The sequence below is a fragment of the Mesoplodon bidens genome (assembly GCF_964165515.1).
Source record: "Mesoplodon bidens genome assembly, chromosome: 19".
Classification (NCBI taxonomy): Eukaryota; Metazoa; Chordata; class Mammalia; order Artiodactyla; family Ziphiidae; genus Mesoplodon; species Mesoplodon bidens.
Genome location: NC_138179.1, coordinates 15155306 through 15179138, shown reverse-complemented (window position 1 = coordinate 15179138; position 23833 = coordinate 15155306). Strand labels below are relative to the sequence as shown.

The window sequence follows — 23833 nt, the reverse complement described above, 5'->3', positions numbered from 1 at the left end:
AGCAGGAGAATATTTGAGTGAAACACATGTTGATTTAGAGACTTCATAATGAAGCTCTGAGGCTGAGTCACTGGATTCCCCTTGAGAAAGCTTCAAATAGACCATCTTCTTGCAAATAACAGTTTACTTTCACAAAAATAGATGACCTAGCTGATGATCATAATTAGCCTTCTGGAATTAAATGACAATTGCAAATGAGTGAATATAGTTCTCTCTTTTCACTTTCCTAAACCAGCGGGTAGCTTCTACTCTTTTTCCTCAGAATGTGCATTTTAATAGTAAAAGTGCCACATTTTGTCAATTATTACATTACACATATGATTATGTAACATCATAAAAAGGGCAAGTATTTTACAGATGAAATATAATGAAATTTCACAAGAGGTTCAAGAAGGAACTCCATAATTCTCATTTCAAAGATGCTGAAAAAAGGCCTAGACATCAGGTTAAACAGCTAAGTGACAGATGTGATTAAGACCTGTGCGCTGCCACCTGTGCGTTGTCTCATTGCATTGTGCTCTGTTCTCACTGGGATGAGGAAAAGTGGAGCCTAAACATGCCTTTCCATAGGAGATTGCACTGCTCTTGCAATTACTCCTAAGGCTTCAAGCTTTTTTCTGCCTCATGGCATTTGCATATGCCACTTTTGCTTCCTAGAATACTCTTCACCATTCTTCCCCTAACTCTTACTCATCTTTTAACTGAAATGTCACTTACTCAGAGAGGTCACGTCTGACCACTCCCTTCTCCTACCCTAAAATACCCCTTCCCCCAATTCTCTTTCAAAACATTCTGAACTTTCCTCCATAGCACTCATCACAATTTGCAACTGCATGTCTATTAGTGTATGTATTTGTCTATCTTCTCCACTAGGCTCTCAGCCCTATGCAAGCAGAAACCTCACCTGTTTTGTTCTCCACTGTAAACCCAGTGCCTAGCACAGTGCTGCATGCATAATAGGCTCCTAAATAAATATTAACTGAAAGAATAAATGAATGAATGAAGTGTTGTTTATCGCATACTACTCTGGTAAAAGCTGAGGTGGAAATGGATGTTACTAACAATATTTAAAAGATTGGTGTTTGGTTTCATCATTCTGTACTCCCCACAACCTCTATCCTCAGCATCAAGGAGCATTTGTCTAAAACATCCAATCTCCTAGTGCCAGACCTAGACTCTAAGTTTGGAGACTGGTTTCTGGAACAGATACATGTACTAGGACTGATTCAATTTGTAGGATTTTAGGCTTAAAAGTTATTACTGAAATAAGGTTTGATTTCATATAATTTTGGAGTAACTCCAGGCATTCACCATTCAAAGTGAATAATTCAATATTATTCTGGAGTAACTCCAAGGCATTCACCATTCAGAGGAAAAGACATTTGTTTTGTTTTGCTAAAACTGAACCCAAGCTATATGAAAGACACTACTGTATTTATAGATAATTTTTGTGCCTTTTAGGTATCTAAGAATGGATACTGCTTTTGGAGTGTTATATTGTGTTATATTTTTCTATCTGTATTGCTATCCTACAAAATTTTACTATGTATTTTAATTTTAATTAATCTTTTTAATAATTGTAAAAGCAAGCATATTCTTTGTAGAAATTTTGGAAAATGCAGAAAAGCATGAGGGAGAAACAAAAAGTATAAAGAAACAAACAAAAAAATCACTCAAAATTCCACCACCTAGAGATAACCATAGTTGTATTTTTTTTATTTTATTATTTATTTATTTATTTTTGGCTGCATTGGGTCTTCACTGCTGCGCACGGGCTTTCTCTAGTTGTGGTGAGTGGGGGCTACTCTTCGTTGCGGTGCGCGGGCTTCTCATTGCGGTGGCTTCTCTTGTTGCAGGGCACGGGCTCTAGGCGTGCGGACTTCAGTAGTTGTGGCACGTGGGCTCAGTAGTTGCAGCTCGCGTGCTCCAGAGGGCAGGCTCAGTGGTTGTGGCGCACGGGCTTAGTTGCTCCGCGGCATGTGGGATCTTCCCAGACCGGAGCTCGAACCCGTGTTTCCTGCATTGGCAGGCGGATTCTTAACCACTGTGCCACCAGGGAAGTCCCACCATAGTTGTTTTTAATTGAAGTATAGTTGATTTACAAAGTTGTGTTAGTTTTAGAGATAACCGTTGTTAAAACTTCTGTATAGGGGCTTCCCTGGTGGCGCAGTGGTTGAGAGTCCGCCTGCCGGTGCAGGGGACACGGGTTTGTGCCCCGGTCCGGGAAGATCCCACATGCCGCAGAGCGGCTAGGCCCATGACCCATGGCCACTGAGCCTGCGCGTCCGGAGCCTGTGCTCCGCAACAGGAGAAGCCACAACAGTAAGAGGCCCACGTACCACAAAAAAAAACCAAAAAAACTTCTGTATAGTTTTTCTTGTCCCTATTTCTATGTGTATGTGTGCATAGGCACACATATACAGGTTACATATGTATATTTGCATATATAATATGTATGTATAATATATATTCTATGTGTATATACATATATATTATATATAAATAATATACACACATATATAATAGTTATCATTTACTGGGGTATGCCAGATATCTTGATTTCCTTTTTTTATACAGTTTTTCTCTTATAATCCTTTCAATAGTTCTATGAGAAGATACTATCATTCTTACTTTACAGATGAGCAAATTGAGGCTGAGAGTATTCATTTGTTTGCCTGAGGTCATTAGTTAGTAAATGGTAGATTTGAGATACAAATCTATATCCAATTCTAAAGTCTATCATCTCAACCATTATGACTGCCGGTACATTTCCATGTCTTAAATCAAATTGGAATTACTATAGAAATAATTTTGATTCTGCTTTTTGACTTTTTATTATATTTTCTATATAATATTTCACTATCCTCTACTAACCTAACTTTAATGGCTTTATGATATTCCATAAGATTATTGAAATAATCGATGAATGAATGAAATATTGTTTCTCACACACTGCTTTGGTAAAGAATGGATTGCTTAGATGCTCTGATGTTTCAGACTCTGTCATCTTATTTTCTTAATTCTTTTCATATTCTGAAACAATTTTCTCTTTTCCTTGTCTCTTACTATATGAACTATGTATTCTTTGCTTTTCAAATCCTGTGTCATGCTTTGGAAGGTATACATCCTGTTTTTATTCTAAAAATGCTCACCTTTAGATTAAAGAAAAACACCTTATTTTCAATATCACAATGAAATAATATCTCTTCATTTCTCTTGTGCAAGATGGTGTGTTTAGCACACTATTTCTTTTTTTTAAAATTGGGGTATAGTTGTTTTACAATGTTGTGTTAGTTTCTACTGTACAGCGAAGTGAAGTAGAGTTCCCTGTGCTACACAGCAGGTTCTCATTAGTTATCTACTTTATACATATTATGTCAATCCCAATCTACCAATTCATCCCACCTCCCCTTCCCCCCTTGGTATCCATTTGTTTGTTCTCTACATCTGTGTCTCTGTTTCTGCCTTGCAAACCAGTTCATCTGTACCATTTTTCTAGATTCCACATATATGTGTTAATATACAATATTTGTTTTTCTCTCTTTCTGGCTTACTTCATTCTGTATGACAGTCTCTAGGTCCATCCACGTCTCTGCAAATGACCCAATTTCGTTCCTTTTTATGGCTGAGTAATATTCCATTGTATATATGTACCACATCTTCTTTATCCATTCATCTGTCGATGGGCATTTAGGTTGCTCCCATGACCTGGCTATCGTAAATAGTGTTGCAATGAATATCGGGGTGCATGTGTCTTCTTGAATTATGGTTTTCTCTGGGTATATGCCCAGTAGTGGGATTGCTGGGTCATATGGTAATTCTATTTTTAGTTTTTTTAAGGAACCTCCATACTGTTCTCCATAGTGGCTGTATCAATTTACATTCTCACCAACAGTGCAAGAGGGTTTCCTTTTCTCCACACCCTCTCTAGCATTTATTGTTTGTAGATTTTTTGATGATGCCCATTCTAACTGGTGTGAGGTGATACCTCACTGTAGTTTTGATTTGCATCTCTCTAATAATTAGTGATGTTGAGTATCTTTTCATGTGCCTCTTGGCCATCTGTATGTCTTCTTTGGAGAAATGTCTATTTAGGTCTTCCTCCCATTTTTTGATTGGGTTGTTTTTTTGATGTTGAGCTGCATGAGCTGTTTGTATATTTTGGAGATTAATCCTTTGTCCATTGATTCATTTGCAAATATTTTGTCCCATTTTGAGGGTTGTCTTCATCTTGTTTATGGTTTCCTTTGCTGTAGCACACTATTTCTCCTCATTCTTTACCACCCACTCCCACATCCTCTCAGCTTGGCTTTTGTTTGTGCAATTTGGCCTTTTCTACCTTGATTATCCCTCTTGGAAAGATAAATTTCTTTTTCTACATTATGTATTTTCTCTTATGAGAGTTATTTTAGACAATTAAATAAAGTTCTTTTATGCATAAATTTTTTATGGTCTGACTTTCTTCTTCCTCACTCTTTTTTTTCGGCTGTGCCACACGGCGTATAAGATCCTAGTTCTCCGACCAGGGAATCAAACCCTCTCCCCCTGCAATGAAAGCATGGAGTCTCAGCCACTGGACCTCCAGGGAAGTCCCTTCTTCCCTATTCTTGACTTCTCATTCAGCAGTACATGTTTGAGAAGTTTTTTCTTTCAGGGCAGATAACCTGGGTAGTGTCATTTTTGAGCCCTTTGTATCTCAGTACTTATTTATGAGGCCTTCACAACTTCATGACAACTTTGCTGAGTGTAGAATTCTTAAATTATAAACATTTACTCTCAGAATTCTGCAGGATATACTTTATTGACTTGTGTCTTAGAGTGCTGAATTCTGAGGCCAGTTTGAGTTTAGTTCCTTTGGAGATAATCTGTTCCCTCCCACTCCCCAGCCTGGGTTCTCGAAGGCTTTTTGCTTTATCCCAGCAATATTAAAAAATGTCACCTGGCTAGTCTAGGTGTTGATTTCTTTTCATTCATTTTGCCAGTAGGCTTAAGTATTAGGAAAATTCTTTAATTATTGCTTCTATTCCTATTCTGTTTCCGCCTTCTGAGATTCCTAATGTACTCAGTCAATTTATTCAACAACTATTCTATGCTAGGCACTAATTTAGGTACTGGGGATACGTCATTAGGGAACATAAATGCTTACATTTTTGTTGACTGGATCTTCTGACTCTGCTCTCTATATCACCCACCTTTGTTCTGATTTTTCAAGGAAACCTCATCCTTTGAGCTGCAGCATATTTTCATAGTCCTATGGGTTTTTTCCGTTTGCTCATCTTAACATAGAGAGGTCTATATGTGTCCAGCTTTGGTTAATATTTAAGTAGGAATGGCAGAGGGTTCTGTCAGAGACTGAAGTGGGTCTGAGTGTGTGCCCTGACTAGCTCCCCGTCTGCCTTCATCTAGTCTTTGACCTTGAGTAAGGGGATGCTCATGGAATTCTACTGGGGTGATAATATATTTTACAGAAGTGGAATATTGAACTGACCCTTCCTCCTAATTGAGCCCTTTTGCATTTTAACTAGAAGACATCCCTCCAAGTTTCTGGCATATGGAAGGTTTTTCCTCTATTTTTATTCCTTTGATCTTTTCTATGTGAATTTAGAATGAGGCAATTTAGAAGCCTGTCCTCACAAAGCCATTTTTATTTAAAAATGGCAAAGTAATATTTTTTCTCTATGCTAAGAAGGTTAAAAAAATGCTCAAGACTCATAATTATATGAAGTTTTGAAATTTTTCATAAAGGGTCTCAAACCCCTTGGGAAACTACATGGTCTAGAGAGAGTTGGGAGAATGGAGTCTGACTGTGATATGTAATTTCATTGTGGCTTTGAACAAACTATTTGAACTTCAGGTTCTCTAATCTCAGATCTTCTTACGTCATACCATGACAGGGAAAGAACCAGAAAAAAATAAATGTGGAAGCTCTTTGAACTATTCAAAGATAGAAACTAAGGAAATCTGAGGACTTTTTGTTGTTGTTTGAATGCTATTATAGCTTTGAGTACTTTCAAGCTAGCCTAAAGAGTGTCTGCTTGAGGCGTAACAAATGAGGTCTGGTTGTTGGGAAGCCCAGGTATGCAAAGCAGTTCTGAAGTGTAGCCAAGAAGCGACACTGCTTTGGACACTGTCGTGTGGTGTAAGATGCAAGAGAGTGTTAACTGTGGACCCATTTTCCTGTTAGGTCAATTTACTATGCCTGGCTTATCTGAAATTAGTTTGCTTCTCCTCTTCATGGAAATGAAGGCCTCTGGGTGGGTGAATCATGCCTTAATAAACAACTTTTGTACTTCTGGCCAGCATAGGCAGCAGATGTTGTCTATCTTTGTGAGATGACTTGGAAGTGTGCAAAAAAGAAACATCTGTATGGTTATCTCGGAAGCTTAAAGAAAATATCTTACTGCCTCAGGGCCAAATTTTCCAGGTTCTATCCCTTCCTACTATTAATCTTTCCTGTATTTTATGATTCAATTTCTTTTTGAAATTCCTATAAGATTCAATATTAAACTTCCCTAATCATGGGAAAAATATTGTCTATATTAAGATCCATGACACTGCAGCTGTTTCAGCACCGTGGAGATAAATAGCTCTCTATATCACTGGTCTCAGACAAGTGACTTTTTTTCAGTAATGGACATGAAATGGAGGAATAAGAATTTTTCCCTTTTGAGCAACGTAGTGCTAATGCATCATACTTATAACACATAGACCAAAACAGAATAGGGTACCTTAATTTAGTCAACAACTGATTAATCACCTGCTGTGTTTATGGGCAACACACTGCACAAGGGGCTAGATATACGTTAGTGAACAAGACACAGTTCCTGCCCTCATGTAGCCTCAAATCTAGTGGAGAAGACTAATCAAATATATTAATTGGGATAAGGTGCTATGAAGGAAATGTGTAGGATACAATAAATGCAAATAAGAGTAGGAGAGGAGATGATCAATTATATGAAAACAAATTGGACAACCTAGAAGAAATGGACAAGTTTCTAGAAACTTGCAGCCCACCAAGATCTCTTCTGAATCAAGAAGAAATAGATAATTTGAACAGAACAGTCACTAGAAGTGAAATAGAATCTGTAATTTAAAAACTCCCTGCAAACAAAAGTCCAAAACCAGATGGCTTCACTGGGGAATTCTGCCAAACATACAAAGAACTTATACCAATCCTTATTAAACTCTTCCAAAAGATTGAAGAGGAGAGTACCCTCCCAAAGTCATTCTATGAAGCCACCATCACCCTGATACAAAAATCAGACAAAGAAATTATCAAAAAAGAAAATTACAGGCCAATATCTTTGATGAATGTAGATGCAAAAATTCTCAACAAAATATTAGCAAACCGCCAAGGTAGAGGGGGTTTTGGGGAGGGATGGACTGGAAGTTAGGAGTTAGTAGATGCAAACTATTACCTATAGAATGGAAAAACAACAAGGTCCTACTGTATAGCACAGGGAACTATATTCAATATCCTGGGATAAATCACAATGGAAAAGAATATAAAAAAGAATGCAGGGCTTCCCTGGTGGCACAGTGGTTGAGAGTCCGCCTGCAGATGCAGGGGACATGGGTTTGTGCCCTGGTCCGGGAAGATTCCACATGCCACAGAGCGGCTGGGCCCGTGAGCCATGGCCGCTGAGCCTGCACATCTGGAGCCTGTGCTCCGCAATGGGAGAGGCCACAACAGTGAGAGGCCCGCGTACCACAAAAAAAAAAAAAAAAAAAAAAAAGAATGTATATATGTGTATAACTGAGTCACTTTGCTGGACAGCAGAAATGAACATAACGTAAATCAACTATACTTCAATAAAAAATAAGTTTAAAAAATATTAGCAAACCGAATCCAACAACACATAAAAAAGATCATATACCACGATCAAGTTGGATTCATCCCAGGATCACAAGGATGGTTCAACATACGCAAATCAATCAATGTGATACACCACATCAACAAAAGAAAAGGCAAAAACCACATGATCATCTCAACAGATGCAGAAAAAGCATTTGATAAAATCCAACATTCATTCATGATAAAAACTCTTACCAAAGTGGGTATAGAGGGCACATATCTCAACATAATAAAAGCTATGTTGTGACAAACCCGCAGCCAACATAATACTCAACAGCGGAAAGGTGGAAGCTTTCCCACTAACATCTGGAACAGGGATGCCCACTCTCACCTTTTCTATTCAACATAGTATTAGAAGTCCTAGCCACAGCAATCAGACAAGAAAAAGAAATAAAAGGTATCCAAATTGAAAGAGAAGAGGTAAAATTGTCATTATATGCAGATGAAATGATACTATATATAGAAAACCCTGAAGACTCCACACAAAAACTACTAGAACTGGTAAACAAATACATCAAGGTAGGAGGATACAAGATTAACATACAGAAATTGGCTGCATTTCTTTATACTAAGAAGGAAATATCAGGAAAAAAAATCTCTTTTAAAATCGCATTAAAAAACACACACACACACACAAAAACTTAGGAATAAACCTGACCAAAGAGGTGAAAAACTTATATGCTGAGAATTATAAAATGTTGATAAAGAAGATTGAAGATGATTCAAAGAAATGGAAAGACATTTTATGCTCTTGGATTGGAAGAATTAATATGTTAAAATGGCCACACTACCCAAAGCAATCTATAGATTTAATGCATCCCTATCAAACTACCCATGACATTTTTCACAGAACTAGAAAAATAATCCTAAAATTTATATGGAACCATAAAAGGCCCACCATTGCCAAAGCAATCCTGAGGAAAAAGAACAAAGCTGGAGGCATAACCCTCCCAGACTTCAGACAATACTACAAAGCTACAGTAATCAAAACAGTGTGGTATTGACACAAAAACAGACATATGGATCAATGGAACAGAATAGAGAGCCCAGAAATAAACCCACACACCTACAGTCAATTAATCTTCGACAAAGGAGACAAGAATATACAATGGAGAAAAGACAGTCTCTTCAGCAAGTGGTGTTGGGAAAACTGGACGCTGCATGTAAAACAATGAAATTAGAACACATCCTCACACCACACACAGAGATAAATTCAAAATGGCTTAAAGACTTAAATATAAGACAGGACACCATAAAACTCATAGAAGAGGGCTTTCCTGGTGGCACAGTGGTTAAGAATCTGCCTGTCAATGCAGGGGACATGGGCTCGAGCCCTGGTCCGGGAAGACCCCACATGTCGCAGAGCAACTAAGCCTGTGTGCCACAACTACTGAGTCTGTGCTCCAGAGCCCACGAGCCACAACTACTGAGCCCACGTGCTACAACTACTGAAGCCTGCGCACCTAGAGCCTGAGCTCTTCAACAAGAGAAACCACCGCAATGAGAACCTCGCACACCTCAATGAAGAGTAGCCCCCGCTCGCTGCAACTAGAGAAAGCCCACGCGCAGCAATGAAGACCCAATGCAGCCAAAAATAAATAAATAAATTTATTTATTTTTAAAAAAAAATTTTTTTTTTTTTTTTTTGTGGTATGCGGGCCTCTCACTGTTGTGGCCTCTCCCGTTGCAGAGCACAGGCTCCGGACGCGCAGGCTCAGCGGCCATGGCTCACGGGCCCAGCCGCTCCATGGCATGTGGGATCTTCCCAGACCAGGGCACGAACCCGTGTCCCCTGCATTGGCAGGCGGACTCTCAACCACTGCGCCACCAGGGAAGCCCAAATAAATTTATTTTTAAAAAAACACAAACAGGGCTTCCCTGGTGGCGCACTGGTTGAGAGTCCGCCTGCTGATGCAGGGGACACGGGTTCGTGCCCCCGTCCAGGAAGATCTTACATGCCGCAGAGTGGCTAGGCCCGTGAGCCATGGCCACTGAGCCTGTGTGTCCGGAGCCTGTGCTCCGCAACGGGAGAGGCCACAACGGTGAGAGGCCCGTGTACCGCAAAAAATAAATAAATAAATAAAATAAACAAACAAAAATCTCCTAGAAGAGAACATAGGCAAACCATTCTCTGACATTAACTGTACCAATGTTTTCTTAGGTCAGGTCAGTCTCCCAAGGCAATAGAAATAAAAGTTAAAATAAACAAATGGGACCTAATCAAACTTATAAGCTTTTGCAGAGCAAAGGGAACCATAAACAAAATGAAAAGACAACCTATGGACTGGAAGAAAATATTTGCAAATGATGTGACCGACAAGGGCTTAACTTCCAAAATATATAAACAGCTCATGTGACTCAATAAAAAAACAAAAATAAACAAGCAACCCAATCAACAAATGGGCAGAAGACTTCAATAGACACTTCTCCAAAGAAGACATACAGATGGCCAATAGTCACATGGAAAGATGCTCAACATCACTAATTATTAGAGAAATGCAAATCAAAACTACAATGAGGTACCACTTCACACCAGTTATAATGGCCAACATTAAGAAGTCTACAAATAAATGCTGGAGAGGGTGTGGAGAAAAGGGAACCCTCCTATACTGCTAAATGGAATGTAAATTGGTGCAGCCACTTCGGAAAACAGTATGGAGTTTCCTTAAAAAACTAAAAATAGAGTTCCCATATGATCCTGCAATCCTACTCCTGGGCATATATCTGGAGAAAACTCTAATTCAACAAGGTACACGCACCCCAGTGTTCATAGCAGCACTATTTACAATAGCCAAGACATAGAAGCAACCTAAATGTCCATTGACAGATGAATGGATAAAGAAGATGTGACATATATATATACAATGGAATATTAGTCATAAAAAAGAATGAAATAATGCCATTTTCAGCAACATGGATGGACCTAGAGATTATCATACTAAGTGAAGTGAGTCAGACAGAGAAAGACAAATATCCTATGATATCACTTATATGTGGAATCTAAAATATGACACAAATGAACTTATTTACAAAACAGAAACAGACTCACAGACTTAGAAAACAAACTTATGGTTACCAAAGAGGAAAGGGGGGGAGGGGATAAATTAGGACTTCAGGATTAGCAGATACAAATTACTATATATAAATAAACAAGGCCCTATTGTATAGCACAGGGAACTATATTCAATATCTTGTAATAAACCATAATGGAAAAGAATATGAAAAAGAATCACTTTTTCTGTACACCAGAAACTAACACAACATTGTAAATTAACTATACTTCGATCTTTAAAAAAAAGAGTAGGGCTTCCCTGGTGGCGCAGTGGTTGGGAATCCGCCTGCCAGTGCAGGGGACACGGGTTCGAGCCCTGGTCCGGGAAGATACCACATGCCGCGGAGCAACTAAGCCCGTGCGCCACAACTACTGAGCCTGTGCTCTAGAGCCCGCGAGCCACAACTACTGAGCCCACGTGCTGCAACTACTGAAGCCCGTGCGCCTAGAGCCCGTGCTCTGCAACAAGAGAAGCCACCGCAACGAGAAGCCTGCCCGCCGCAACGAAGAGTGGCCCCCGCTCGCCACAACCAGAGAAAGCCCGCGCGCAGCAACAAAGACCCAACGCAGCCTAAATAAATAAATAAATAAATTTATTTTAAAAAAAAGAGTAGAAGTGAAGAGATCTACTTACTACATAGGGCAGGGAGGAAAAGAGTCTTTGAAGTGACACTTACATTAAGTTTTTTTTTTTTTACATTAAGTTTTAAAATGAGAAGCAACATGCTTTGGAAAGAGCCGGGGAGAAGCATTACAGCAGAAGAAACAGAATGTGCTAAGGCTCGACTTGTACAGAGAACTGAAAGATACAGTGAATGGTTGTAACACAATGGTTAAGGAGAGGGTGACATGAAATGAGTTTGGAGAGGAATGCCATGAAAGTAGAGAGACCAATAGCTTAGACTAGGAGGTAGTGGAGATGTAAGGAAGTCATCACAATTTGCATATATTTGTGGATACAGCTGATAGGACTTGTGAATGAAATAATTGTGGGGGATGAGAGATAGAGGGGGGTCCAAGAAGACTCCCAGGTTTCTGGATTAAGCCACTGGTGAATAGTAGTGTCATTGCAGACTGAGAAGATCAGAGAGAAAGAAGTTAGAAAGAGGTTAGAAGAAAAACCAGTTTTGCTTTTGGGTATGATAAATCTGAAATGCCTGTGATGTATCTAAGATAGAACAAGTAGGCAATTGAGAGTCTGGAGCTCAGAGGAGAGGACTGAGGACATATATTAGAAATAACACTGTAGGGATGATATTTTATTTAATTAATTTATTTATTATTTTATAAATTTATTTATTTACTAATTATTTATTTTTGGCTGTGTTGGGTCTTTGTTGCTGTGTGCCGGCCTTCTCTAGCTGCGGTGAGCAGGGGCCTCTCCCGTTGCGGAGCATGGGCTCTAGGCATGCAGGTTCAGCAGTTGTGGCACACGGGGTTAGTTGCTCTGTGGCATGTGGGATCCCCTCAGACCAGGGATCGAACTCATGTCCCCTGCATTGGCAGGCAGATTCTCAACCACTGCGCCACCAGGGAAGTCCTGGGATAATATTTTAGACTTGGAGATGGGTTAGATCTCCTAGGAAGACAAAGTAAAGGGAGAAGAAAGGAGAGCTGAAGACTGAGCATGGAGAACTAGCCAGGTGAATAGTTGTGCCACTAAAAGAAATGCTGAAGGAAATTAAGAGGAGCATATGATTAGGAGAGGAAATTGATGATTTATCTTTGGAACTTGCTAAGTTTAAGGTACAGACTAGACTCGTGTCATTTCTAGTGTGATGCCTGGCAAAATGTATAGGTCCGCCTTCACAATGTTAATACCATACTTATGTTTTATTTTGTGATGAGGCCTTACAATATCTCTATGAATTTTTAGGATAAAACATTCATGGTCATGTCCGAGTTGGAGTTTGGATCAGGAGAAACAATTCTACTAAGATCCATGACATTGCAGCTGTTTCTGAATTATGGAGATAAATGGTTCTCTATGTCACCAGTCCTAAACAACAAGTGGCTATTTCTTTTTGGGTAATGGACATGAGATGAAGAAAGACAAGTTTGTTCAATGTTGAGCCAATGTGCTTTACTGGTAGCACACAAGCTGAGAATGCAATGAAAATACACGTATTCTGAACATCTACCATGTGGCAGGCCCTGTGCTAGGTTCTGGGGATAACTCAGAGAACAAGATAGACAAGACTTGCACCTTACAAACAAGTAAAGGAGACGGGAAAAAATTAACCTACAAATAAAATAACTGCAAAGTGTGGCAAGTGCTATGAAAGAAACAGATACAGGAAATAAGTGGGAGGGGTGGTATGGCACTTTGGGTTTAGAAAGGGTCTTTAGGGAAATTTTCCTTGGGTAAGTGACATTTACTTAAGTTGATTCCTGAAGGATGAGGGGTCAGTCATACCAAGATTAGGGGATGTGGCTGGCTATTGATGAAACACCGAACTGTTTTTTGCAGAATCTGACTGTGAAAAGTTAAGCCAGGCTGAATAGCTCATATTGGAATATTCAGTATGGGCACACTGAGAGTGGGGGAAGGTGTTGGAAGTGGTCTGCCCCCATGGGGAGTATTTTATCATTGACTCTGTTTAAAATTGCCTGCATAGGGTGATAATAAAAAGTGGACTGACATTTAGCCAATTTTACTATTATTTAAAAATTCTTTGCAGACAATGGCCCTGTCGTGGGCTGAATGATGGCCCTCAAAAAGATATGTCCATATCCCAAACACTGGAACCTGTGACTATTACCTTATACAGTAAAAGAGTAAATATTAACTTACGTGAAAAGATGTAACTAAGGCTTTTGAGAGTATCAGATTATCTTTATGTAAGCTGAAAGCAGATATTAGACTGAGACGTTAAGTTATCCAGTTCTTGAGGTAAATAGGTATATGTTTTAATAGAGCTATCACTGTAGAATTTGATACTGTGTTGGGAGAAATGTTTCTTACATCCAAGTTTGCTTACAGACAAGTAACTTAACCCAAGTTAAGTTAACCTGACTAGCCATGTAGGTGTTTTATATTGCCATTCCTATTGCATAAGGAGGCCTTGTGGTAGTTCAGGTGGGCCCTCTCAAGGCAGGACTACAACCCTGGGCCTGGTCACAAGTTTACGTTCATATACTTATCAGCATTAGGAAGACTGAATCACACTAGCCAAACTCACAAGGCTGGCAAGTGACAAAATTCAAGTGTTTAAAAATATTTATTAATTTAATAAATGATGAGGAACTTATGTGTGTTGATTAGTATACTCTCCTTATAAACAAGTCATATATAATGTGAGATTATATTCAGAATGTAGCTAGGTGATGACATATAAGCAAGCAGAAGAAGTTTAATAAATGGTTTTATACCTGCAGTAGGCAGGCTCTGAGATAAACTTCAATGATCCCTTTAATGAAAGTGTAGTATTCATACCCTCCTGTGATCCCCTCCCCTTGTGTGTAGGTGTGTATTCACTTTTAACGAATAGAATGTAGCAGAAACAATGGGATTTCACTTCTGAGATTAGGTTACAAAAGGATTGTGGCTTCATCTTGAGAGCTCCCTCTTGTTCTATTGCTCACTCTGAGGAAAGACAATTGCTATGTTGTGAGCTGCCCTATAGAGAGGCCTCTGGCTAATGACCAGTGAGGAACTGAGGTCTTCACTCCAACATCTCACCAGGAACTGAGTTCCACCATCAACCACATGAGTGAGCTTGGAAGCAGATGCTCGCCAGAGGCACCCAGGTATGCAGCACCTGGATTCCTAACCCTCGGAGGCTGTGAGATAGTAAATGTTTGTTGTTTTAAGCAGTAAAGTTTGGCGTGAATTGTTACACAGCAATAATAACTATATAACAGCAATCATATAACTTTTGAAATACTAATTTAAAAACACCAGAAGACAATAAGGAGGGAAATAAAATTGAATAAAAACTACAACAGTAGTTTCCATGGTTACACTATTTATTTTAATAGCTTCTTAGGCATTCTAATCACACTGACTAGATTCCCTAGTAGTGGTTAATTTCATCCAGTTTATGTTGAGTCTTACTAGTTTTATTCCCAGGGAGTGACATTTTACCTAACTTCTAGATGCATCTAACTATGGACTCCAACAAACTGAGTATTATACACACTGACAACTAAATATTTATTGATTCATTCATACATAAATCACTTTGTCTACTGGAGACTCAGAAAGGAATCCAAAATGGCATACTGATTCTATTGGTCTTTTTTTTTTTTTGGATTAATGTTCACAGGAGAGTTAGATGTTAAATTCATTCATTTTTTTAAAATACTTTTTTTAAACAAAAGGAATAAATGTTAAATGTACAACAACCAAAAAATAGAGAAGCAAAAAAGAAGAAAGTGAACGTCAACTTTGAACCTGCTACTCAGAGAGGACTGCTACTGAATGCACTATTGATTTTAGTTGACAGCAGTTGCCTATTCTATTTTTTTTAAACATCACAAATAAGACTTTTTCTTGTCACCATTAAATGTCTGAATTTTAAACAGATTCTTGGACTGGTGGCTCATATCCATAAGCTCATTCAACTTTAGCATTCAACTCAGCCCCAGCAGCTTTTCCAAAACTACTACCTTCACCATGAAACTCCATTAGTTTATCCAATTCAAATTTTTGCTTGTTGGATTTTTACTTTTCTAACAAAGACATCAGAGAGAGGATAAAAAGATTGGCAAAGCCTTTTCTATGTCTTTCCCAGTGCTGTCTGGAATCAATGTATTGACCACTTTTTTCAAGTTATTTGTCTGCACCTCTCGGGTCATGACTCCTATCATCTTCTTTTGGATTTCTGACTATTGTGTTTTTTAGTAAAATCAACACAGAATTAGATGAAGCAAATAACCATTGGTAGTCTTGACATCAGCATGAGATTCGATCGTGGCCTGCCATTTTTTGACCATTCTGGAGCACAGTTTATCACAGGTACAATCCATGCCATGGAAGTTGGTCGGGCAGTTTTTGCCCTGAACATCCTCAGTAATTAGCTTGGATTTTCTAAATGCAACTTCATTATTCTGCAGATCAGCAAGGCTCACTTTAAAAACACGACCCTTGAGGCCATCAGATGCAATTTTGATTCCTTGAGTTTTCCTGACTAGTGTTTTTCCAATGTTTCATATACTGAACACAGCTGGTACTTCCACATCATACCAATCTTTCATAGAGAATGGATTAACCACTTTCTTCTTGGCAACCTTTTTGCCACTTTTCATAAGCACTTGTTCTTGCCCACTGCCATGGTGCTGCTCAGAGGGCCAAAGGCTCAAGGGCTATTTGCTTATTTTTTTAAAAATTGGGGGGCCTCCCTGGTGGCGCAGTGGTTGAGAGTCCGCCTGCCGATGCAGGGGATACGGGTTCGTGCCCCGGTCTGGGAGGATCCCATATGCCGCGGAGCGGCTGGGCCGGTGAGCCATGGCCACTGGGCCTGCGCATCCGGAGCCTGTGCTCCGCAACGGGAGAGGCCACAACAGTGAGAGGCCCGCATACCGCAAAAAGAAAAAAAAAAAAAAAAAAAAAAAAAAATTGGGAAAATATTCTATTCTTGGTTAACTTGCTAATTGATTTTTCTGAAACTCAGTTTCCTTAATGAAATATCATATCTGAAATGTTAACTTTATGTATTAATATTTAATAATTTAGTATCACCAATATTTAATATCTAGTACCACTTACTAATGTTATAAACACTATACCCAACAACTTTATTTACATTATCTAATTTGACTTTCACTATACCTTGTGAGTTAGGCACTAATATTACTTCTATTTTTCAGATAAGTAAACTAAGGCTAGAGAGGTGAAATAATTTGGTCACACAGGGTCACAAAGCTAAGCAGTTTCAGAATAGAGATTCCATCCCAGTTCTGTCTGACTACAAAATTTATACTCATACCACTCTGCTATAGTTTCTCCCTCAAACTTGTTCCCATAATACTTTTCATAAAAGAAAAATGTCATTTTAAAAACTTTCATATTTAGAAAAGACGTCATATTTGTTATTAAAAGACTAACCTAATTTACCCATACCTCCATTCAATTCCTTTGAAAGTTTTTTGAAGATAGTGTCTCAAGACAAAAATATTAAGATCTAAAGGAAATATACATGAATAAAATTCTTTCCCTGCCAAAATAAAACAGTGGATGTTACCAGTGATTTGCCTCGTTTGAAACTGGAACTATCATCAGAGAGCCAATTTCCATTTATATAAAACTACATAATTCTGTTTCTGATTATAATTTCTAAAGTTATAGTCAACTGTTACAGTTGAAAAGCTAGATTTTTATCAGCTACACTTCTGCTGCTGTAGAGTCTATTATAATGAAATAAAGTAGTAATATGGAAAGAAAGAGCAGTGATAGTGATTAAGGAATGTTAGAGTAGGAAGAAATTTGGAGGCTACTTTACCCATTCTCCATATTTTAGAGGGGAGAAAACTGAGGTCCAGAGAATTAAATATCTCTGTATCTCTTAAGCTGTCATAGTAGACAAAGTGTAAGAGTACAGGTGTGTGAAAAGTGACTTTCATCTGGTAATTAAGACAGTGTTGCAAATGTATTCACCCAAGTTCTAAAACTCTATCAATAAGAGAAACAGATTTTTTTAAAAACCCAAATAACAAAACGCATAAGACCTGGTACATAAAAAGTACCTAATAAATATTTGCGAATGAACAAATGAATAAAAAGATTTTATTGCTTTCATTTTCAAGTTCCCTCACAATCCTTGAATTCATATTTTATATGCAATCATAATGTATACATATAGTTTATTTTGCTTTTTGCCCTTGAGTTATAGCATGACATTTTTCCGTGTTATAAAATGACCAGAACCTTTTAAAGGACCTATTGAAGTTACAACACTTCTGAGTCAGATTCCCAAATGACTGTTAAAAATGACTATTAACAGGGGTGAATCCAGGTTTTGTAGGGAGGCCCTCATTAAGGAAAAAATACAAAAATATGTTACTTTAAAAAAATTTTTACAGAACAATGAAAAAATATCTATCTCTTTCAAGAGACCATTTCTAGGGCCCCTCTAGGGCTTGGAGGGGCCTGTGCATTGAGTGGCCCTGAACCTTCATTAGCTTCATAGTACATATGCCTCTGTTGGTAACCAGATACTACCTTCATGGTGGCTATGATACAGCTTGAATGTTTTTTTGAGGTTTACTAAAATTTTAGAAATGTACATCACACTTTGACAGTGTTAGAAATTCTTTCTATCCAGCTGACCTGGAATCTACTTCAGGCCCCACCATAAACTTGGTGACTTTTAAATTATAAGCAAGTCTCTTAATTTCTTCAGGTCTCAAATTACTCATCTGTAGAATGGGCTTAATATCTATCTCAAAGAATTGCAAATGAAAACAAAGATAAAATAGTTGGTACAGTTCTTGACACATCATAAATGCTCCATAAAGATTAGGTATTATGATTACAGTGATAGTTAAAACATTAGCCTACCTTATTTGGGAACCTCTTGTCTCTCCATTACAACTTTGTACATTGACTGTAGGTAAAATATGGTGTAAAATTAGTTTTAAGGATTGTGCACATTCAGTTTTTTATTATTTTAATTTTTAAAAATAATGTTGTTATGGGGCTTCCCTGATGGCGCAGTGGTTGAGAGTCCACCTGCCGATGCAGGTGACACGGGTTCCTGCCCCGGTCCGGGAAGATCCCACATGCCGTGGAGCGGCTGGGCCCATGAGCCATGGCCACTGAGCCTGCGTGTCCGCAGCCTGTGCTCCGCAACAGGAGAGGCCACAACAGTGAGAGGCCCGCGTACTGCAAAAAATAAATAAATAAACAAATAAATAAATAATGTTATTATGAAAAGTAGTAACTACATAACAGAACATTTGGAAAATAGAGAAAAGAAAAAAATAGCACCCATAATTTCTCCAGACTTATGCTGTATTTTCTTGTTGTGTTTTTTTCCTTAATGCAGGCTTCATTTAAAATATACAAATGCTTGAACTAAGTAGACCCAATTATTCTCTTTTTTTTTAATTTAATTATTTATTTGGCTGCACTGGGTCTTAGTTGCGGCACGCAGGATCTTTAGTTGCAGCATGCAAACTCTTAGTTGTGGCATGTGGAATCTAGTTCCCTGACCAGGGATCGACCCCGGAGCCCCTGCATTGAGAGCACAGTCTTAGCCACTGGACCACCAGGGAAGTCCCCCAATTATTCTCTTTTCAAGGGGGGTTGGTATTATGGAATTATTATTTTCAAATACATGGAAAATCTCAAAATATGTTTTATATACAACTATTTGAAAAAAATCAGGAGGAAGAAAAGGTACACATTCTACTGTTGTCTTTCCATAGTTACTCCCACAAGCCGTGCGGTGTGGCCAAAATAAATAAATAAGTAAATAAAGATTCATGTTTTTATAAGGTTATGACCTTACTGTATATATAATTTGATAGTCTGCATTTTTTTCCTACATTATATCACAAGTCTTTCTCCATACTACTACATACTACTACAGCAACATTCATAGTAACTAGAGCATCTGAGAGCAAGGCTTAGTTTCCTAAACTTCATATGACTGTGTGTGAAGAAACTAAGGCAGGCCAAAGTTTGAAAAGTCAGAAACTCGGAGTGAGTGCTTTTGGTTTGCCTGCAACTATAATGTGGAAAATGTAGAAAGAGAAGTTATGACTCAGGGATTCTTGATTTTCAACCAAACGTCTCAAGTCAGCAAAAGAATATAAAGCCCTATCAACATAATCCTAAATTCCATAAACACTTTTATTTCTTTAATAGATGGGAAAGTGGTGCAATACTATTCAACAGCAAGGACTTATTTGTCACAACATGTTATTATTAGGGTTTTAGCTCTCAAAATGGGGTAAATTTACTCCCCCACCACCCAAAGGGGTCTTTCTTTAAAATTCCGCAAGGCAACGCAAATCCTCACTATAAAGAACAAGTCAAGTCTGGACATGGTTGTCTGAATTCAGTGACATTTGCTCTTGGAAAAAGACTTTTACCTTTTAATTATGCTTTTGTGCTGATATTCATTGATTTCAAAGCACAAACTTTTTCTTTTAAGCTTCTTGTTCCTTTAACATTGTCCTGCTGTAGGAATTCAAGCCACATTTAAAAATTGTAAAATATACACTGAGGAAGCAATCCACATGTCCATTGCTGAATGAATGGAAAAACAAAATGTGGCATATGCATACAATGGAATATTATTCAGCCTTAAAAAGGAAGGAAATTCTGATATTGATACATACCACAGCATGGATGAACCTTGAAGACATTACGCTAAGTGAAATAAGCCAGACACAAAAGGACAAATATTGTATGATTCCACTTATATGAGGTATCATAGAGATAGAAAATAAAATAACGGTTACCAGGGCATGGGGGGGAGGAAGGAACAGGGAGTTATTGTTTAATGGGTACAGAGTTTCAGTTTCTGATGATGAAAAGTTCTGGAGATGGACAGTGGTGATGGTTGCCTAACAGTGTGAGTGTGCTTACGGACACTGGACTGCATACTTAAGAGGGAGTAAAATAGTAAATCTTATGTATTTTATGGTAAATTTTTAAAAATCCAGTGTATAACATACACTGAGAAAAATGTATTATACATACATACATATTCAGTTTAAGAAATAATTATACAGCAAATATATGTGTAATCACCAACTAGGTCAAGAAATAAAATATTATCAGAGTGCACCCCTGTGCCCCCATCACAGCCGTTTTCTTCCTTCCTGAGTAACCACTGTCCTGACTAAACATTTAAAAATCAGGCTGTGATGTGATAATGCAGGATAAGTTAAATCAATATCACAAAATGCAACAGAGTATTTCTTTAAATTCCAATGTTTTCCATATATGCAAAAAAATTTTTTTAACTTAACTTTTAAAGTGCTCTTTCACCCTCTTTCTCTCTTGAAACTCTTCACATTCTAAAACCCTTCTTGGTTCCACCGTTGACCTCACCTGCAGCGTTAAAACAAAACAAAACAAAACAAAACAAAAAAACCTACTTCAGTGTAGATTTTAGATTTTCATTCCTCCCACTCTCCCTTGCCTCCAACTACAAAGAAACAATGATTTAAACCCTTTGTGCTCTTTTAGAAAATTACACAGATACCCCATTGTGGAATCCTATAATCCCTTCGTGGAAAGGAAGAGATTAGCATATGAATACAAAGCAAAATGAATCCAGAATACAAAATGATCTACTGGATTGCGAAGCTCTTGTATTTTTAAAAATGTATTTATTTCCTCTTTTTGTATTGCCCCTTTAGTGGTCTCAGGGTTAAGGGAATTGAGCTTCCCCTCTGGTTACCCGGAAAAGGATTTAGAAAAAAAAAAAAAAAAGCCAATAGATTCTAGGAGATGCAAAACCAACAGATGGCTCCCAGAGCCAGTGGAATCTGCTGCCCTCAACATGAGCTAGCTTGCGGGCGAGAAGTGTAGAAAGTGCTGTTCTCAGACTGCGCGGTGAAGGAGAGAAAGCGACAGAAGAGAGAGCCATAGTGCTGACGTTGAAGGCCCGGCCCTGTGAGGTTGCATAGGGTAAGTGGCGTTGGCCAGCAGGCAGTGGCTAAGGGGAAGGAAAGAGGATTTGGGCTAGGGGCGGGGCCAGAGGCACAGCGTGGCTCCTGATTGCTGGGGTGCGGCTGCCAATCTCGCAGAATCGCTCGGTTAACCAGTGCGCTTGCGAGACGCGCTCAGATATACTGAGTGAGCCCTGAGAAGCAGTCTCAGATCCTGACGGTGCAGCAGCCCGCAGCCTCAGCTAGAGAGTCCCAGCCGCTTTCAATGGAGGAGAAGCCCAGCCAGCCACAGCCTCAGCACCATCACAGCCACCACCATCCGCACCATCACCCCCAGCAGCAACAGCAGCAGCAGTCGCACCACCACCACCATTATTATTTCTACAACCACAGCCACAACCACCATCACCACCACCATCACCAGCAGCCTCACCAATACCTGCAGCATGGAGCCGAGGGCAGCCCCAAGGCCCAGCCAAAGCCGCTGAAACATGAGCAGAAACACGCCCTCCAGCAGCACCAGGAAACGCCGAAGAAGAAAACAGGTCCGGGAGGGAGGACGAATGGGGGAAGGGGGATGGAGGCGGGGGGTAGGGGAGATGGGGGTGGGGCTGGATCGGGGAAGCGCGGACGGGGTCAGGGTGTGTGTGCGTGTGTGTCCCTGTCCTGCGGGTCTGGGGAAGCCCCCTTTCATTCTCCGAAAGCTCGGGCTGGGCCCCGGGGTTTGCAGCGCCCTCTTCTCAGCATGGGAGAGGCCCAACCAGGCCAGTGTGACCTTCCCGGCCCGGACTGGAGGGAGACCCGGAGGGTCGGCCTTGGAGGTCTAGCCTTATATTCCTTTCTCGTTTACCTTCTTGCGGCCCCGGAGGGACCCTAATTTGGGGGCCCTGAGTTGGGGGTGAACCTCACCCCCCTAGGAAAGTCCTTCGGGTGTAACTCAGGAAGGCCTAACGAATTCCGACTCGGGTGGCGTCGCGAGACCCTTTTGCATACGGCGATGAGAGGGTAGGGGGGCAGAGTTGAGGAAGTGTCCTCCCTCACCCGCCACCCCAAGCCCACCTGTGGCCTTGGGGTTCCCCGTCTGGGGGGACGGATGGGACCCCTCGTCTCTCGGGTCATTTCCACCCCTAGACGCCCCTTTCGGGCACCGCACCTTGCAGTCTGTCCCCGCGGCTCCTCCCGAGGCCGGCGCCCCGGGCCCGCTCCCCCCAGAGCCGGCGCGGCTGGAATGTTCTCTCCTCCTCGCGGGGCCGCTTCCTGTCCGCCATGTTGGAAGCCGATTCCTGTCACCGACTCCGGCCCACTGAAGAGCTGAGGGGGAAGAGTGTCGAGGGGCGCACGGCTCGGCCGAGCCGGGTGGCTGGGGATCCCCCCCGGCGTCACCTCGCTTCCCGCCCTGCGGGGGCGCCGCCGCCCCTGGCCCGCGGCCGCCCCTCCCCCCGTCGCCGGCCGGGTTGTGTAACCCGGTGGCGGCCGCGCGGCCCCGGGCGGGTCCCTGGGGTGAGGGGCGGGGGCGGTTGGGGTGGGGGAGGGAAGCGGCCACGAGGGGAGCGGCCTGCGTCGGGCCCCGCGTGCTGGCGGCCGCGTTTCCCGCTCCCGGGTGCGGCGGGAGGCGCGGGCGGTCGGGGCGGGGAGCCGGCCTCGAAGCGGGGCCGAGGGAGAAGGAGGCCGCGGGCGGCGGCCGCGAGCGCTCCTGGGGCAGGAGGGCTTGGACGGGGGGGCGGGAGGGATACATTTTGGGTAGAGGCGGTGCCTGAAGACCGGGTGGGGTACCCAGCGGGAACCAGGCTCCCCGGTCACGAGTTTCTCTGCCACAGGAACCTCGTCTCCTGCCAGGTTCGCTCACGACTCCGCCTCTCAGGCTTTCACTTGGGCCCTTTGCTTCTAGCAGCTCATTTTTACAAAAAAAAAAGCTTGTTCTATCTCTCTCCAACCACCCCAACATTTATTTTCCGGGCTTGGGCAGGGGTTTTGAGGAGAGAGATTAGAAAAATGTTTGATTGAATGGTATAGAGGGCGACGTTTTTTTGACCCCTTTTTCTTGCCCTTAAGGGTGAACCGAGGTGGCTCATCCATGAGGTTGGTGCACTACCATCTTGCCTGGGAGGAGACTTTTTTTCCATGTTTGAAAGGAAAGGTGTTTTCCGATTTTAAAACCGATATGGATCCCCAAACTCTTCTTTTTAACAAATGTTAAATTGAGGGCAAAAGTCATTTTAGAAAACATTTGAAAAGAAATGAACTTAAAAGTTTATAACCACGCAGATTAAAAAAATTAATGGTTCTTTATAAATTGAAACGGTAGGAGAATGAATGTTAAATCCTGCGTGTCAAATTTGATATAAGCAGTTACTGAG

General features: G+C 40.6%; 1 protein-coding gene, 1 long non-coding RNA gene and 1 pseudogene across 3 annotated transcripts in view; 1 reads left to right on the top strand and 2 right to left on the bottom strand.

Annotated features, from left to right (window-relative positions):
- Window positions 1-15426: 15426 nt before the first annotated feature.
- Window positions 15427-16198, bottom strand: LOC308607333 (small ribosomal subunit protein eS1-like; annotated as a pseudogene). The gene has a single exon. The product of its transcript is annotated as a small ribosomal subunit protein eS1-like (transcript).
- Window positions 16199-17612: 1414 nt separating this feature from the next.
- LOC308607788 lies at window positions 17613-22918 on the bottom strand. The gene is made up of 3 exons (XR_014014046.1): window positions 22630-22918; window positions 20832-20913; window positions 17613-18732 (listed from the first exon to the last, which is right to left on the bottom strand). It is a non-coding gene; the product is annotated as an uncharacterized lncRNA (long non-coding RNA).
- The window catches only part of NUFIP2 (nuclear FMR1 interacting protein 2), a 29395-nt gene continuing 27210 nt past the window's right edge, over window positions 21649-23833 (top strand). The window contains exon 1 of the mRNA XM_081220032.1: window positions 21649-22021. Within this exon, the coding sequence (XP_081076158.1) occupies window positions 21742-22021 (280 nt within the window). The 5' untranslated portion in view covers window positions 21649-21741. The remainder of the gene's footprint in view (window positions 22022-23833) is intronic.